The 1,862-nt window shown below is 67.1% G+C and overlaps 1 protein-coding gene across 1 annotated transcript in view; it reads right to left on the bottom strand.

Moving 5' to 3' along the window:
• Positions 1-481: 481 nt before the first annotated feature.
• The window catches only part of NOC4L (nucleolar complex associated 4 homolog), a 9,509-nt gene continuing 8,128 nt past the window's right edge, over positions 482-1,862 (bottom strand). The window contains exons 10-14 of the mRNA XM_017513620.2: positions 1,535-1,645; positions 1,271-1,431; positions 1,090-1,172; positions 732-845; positions 482-642 (exon numbers count right to left, since the gene is read on the bottom strand). Coding sequence (XP_017369109.1) covers positions 523-642; positions 732-845; positions 1,090-1,172; positions 1,271-1,431; positions 1,535-1,645 — 589 coding nt within the window. The 3' untranslated portion in view covers positions 482-522. The remainder of the gene's footprint in view (positions 643-731; positions 846-1,089; positions 1,173-1,270; positions 1,432-1,534; positions 1,646-1,862) is intronic.

The raw sequence follows: 1,862 nt of genomic DNA, 5'->3' as shown, positions 1-1,862 counted from the left end.
CCCGCACTCACGCCAACGCCCCACTCACGCCAACACCCCACTCACGCCAACGCCCCACTCACGCCAACACCCGCACTCACAACCCTAACCAACCCCCTCACACCAATCCCCTAGTCACGCCAACACCCCCTTTCACTCCCACACACCCCATACCCAGATACGTCACCACACACGCTGGCTACCATAACTAACCCGGGTAGAGAGAACCCCCAGCTCCCTCCCGGTGTCTGGAGCATAACCTCAGCAGAGGCCCCGAGCTCTGCACCAGGGAGATCACTAGGGCCCAGGGTTGGGGGCAGGCCAGTGACCTGTGACACTGGTGGCCCAGAGCCCCTGGGAGAGGCCGCACCTCGGGTTCCCCACCGTCACCTCCCAGGCTGTGGGGGAGGCAGGGACCCAACATGCTGTGTGCCAGGTGGGCCCGGGCAGACGTGAGGCCCTCGCCCTGCAGAGGCACCGAGCCGTCCCGCCCACGCTCTGAGCCACTCTCCTGTAAAACCATTTATTCGCAGGTGGGCAGGGTCAGCTGAGCGTGAAGTGCTGGGCACAGACATCGCCCGGCCGTCCCAGCAGCCCCTGGGCTGGGAGAAATTCCAGGGGCACCGGCTCCGGCCCTTTCTTCTTCAGGTCCCGCTCAAAAATCTGCAAAGGACGGTGGCTCTCAGTCTCGGCTCGGCGCCCTGTGGCCCAGGCCCTCCCCCCCCGCCCCCGCCCCTGGCCCCGCCCCGCACCTCATAGGCCGTGAGCTCCAGCAGCGGCGCGATGCTGACCTCAGGCACAGACAGGGCCTGGTTGATGACACTGGCGGCTTTGGACACCTCAGGGTGGTAGTGGCGTTGGAGGGCCTGGGGCGGTAAGGCCGTCAAGAAACAGCTGCCCCGGGCCCCCGCCCTGTGCCCCCAGCCACAGCCTCCTGTGCTGCCAACCAGAGTGGGTGGGGGGGCAGAGCCATGGAGCAGGCCAAGCACCATGCACCCCCAATCCCAGGGGGCCGTGGGGGGGGACACGGCGTGAGGCTATGCGGGAGGTGGCATGGAGAGGGGAGCTGGGTTTTCTGAGGGCCCCAGAGCATGGCAGCAGTGCCCTCACCTGAAGCTCCCACAGGGAGCTCTCCAGGGCCCGGCTCTGGGCCGGGTCCTCCTCTCCGGGATCATAGGGGTCAGCGTCCAACTCTAGAAATGAGATTCGGACCCTCGTCTGCCATCCACCTCCCCGGGATGCCAGCACCCCGACCCGCGCTCCGGCCCAGCCTCAGAGAGCCCCAACTCACCAGGCCCATGTGGGCGGTGCACCAGGACGCGGCAGGCGGGGTGCCGGCGCAGCAGGTTACATATGAAGGGCAGAACCATGAGCAGGGCCTCGGGGGGGGCCGTCAGAGCCAGGCGGGCCAGGCGCTTGGCGAAGGCAGCCACCAGGTAAGCAGGGAGGTGGCTGGCAGGGCAGTGGTGGTGAGGCAGGGCCAGGACTGCGAGCCCCCACCACCCTCCCAGCTGTAGCCACAGAGCCAGGCAAAGCGAGGTGCCCCAGGACTCACGAGGACGACAGAAAGAGGTCAGCCAAGTGGAAGAAGCGAGCTCGGTACTTGACGTGAAAGACGGAGGGGTCCAGGAGGCCATAGAGTTTCCGGTAGAAGTCAGGGTACTCCCTGCAGGCCGGCGGAAAGGAGCAGTGGATGGAGCAGGCCCGGAAATGCGGCCTCCAGGGCCAGGGTCTCCCTCAGCACCCCCTCCTCCTGCCCAGGGGTCCAACGCCATGGCCTGTGAGGAGAGCAGGGACCCCGCCAAGGCTGGGTGGGAAGGGAACCGAGGAGCGGGTCTGGGGCCAGGTGGGAAGGGGAAGGGGAAGGGGAAGGGGAAGGGGAA

The sequence above is a fragment of the Cebus imitator genome, unplaced genomic scaffold (assembly GCF_001604975.1).
Source record: "Cebus imitator isolate Cc_AM_T3 unplaced genomic scaffold, Cebus_imitator-1.0 Scaffold497, whole genome shotgun sequence".
In the NCBI taxonomy this organism is placed as follows: Eukaryota; Metazoa; Chordata; class Mammalia; order Primates; family Cebidae; genus Cebus; species Cebus imitator.
Note: the sequence above shows the minus strand (reverse complement) of the source record. Positions and strands in the feature narration are given on the sequence as shown.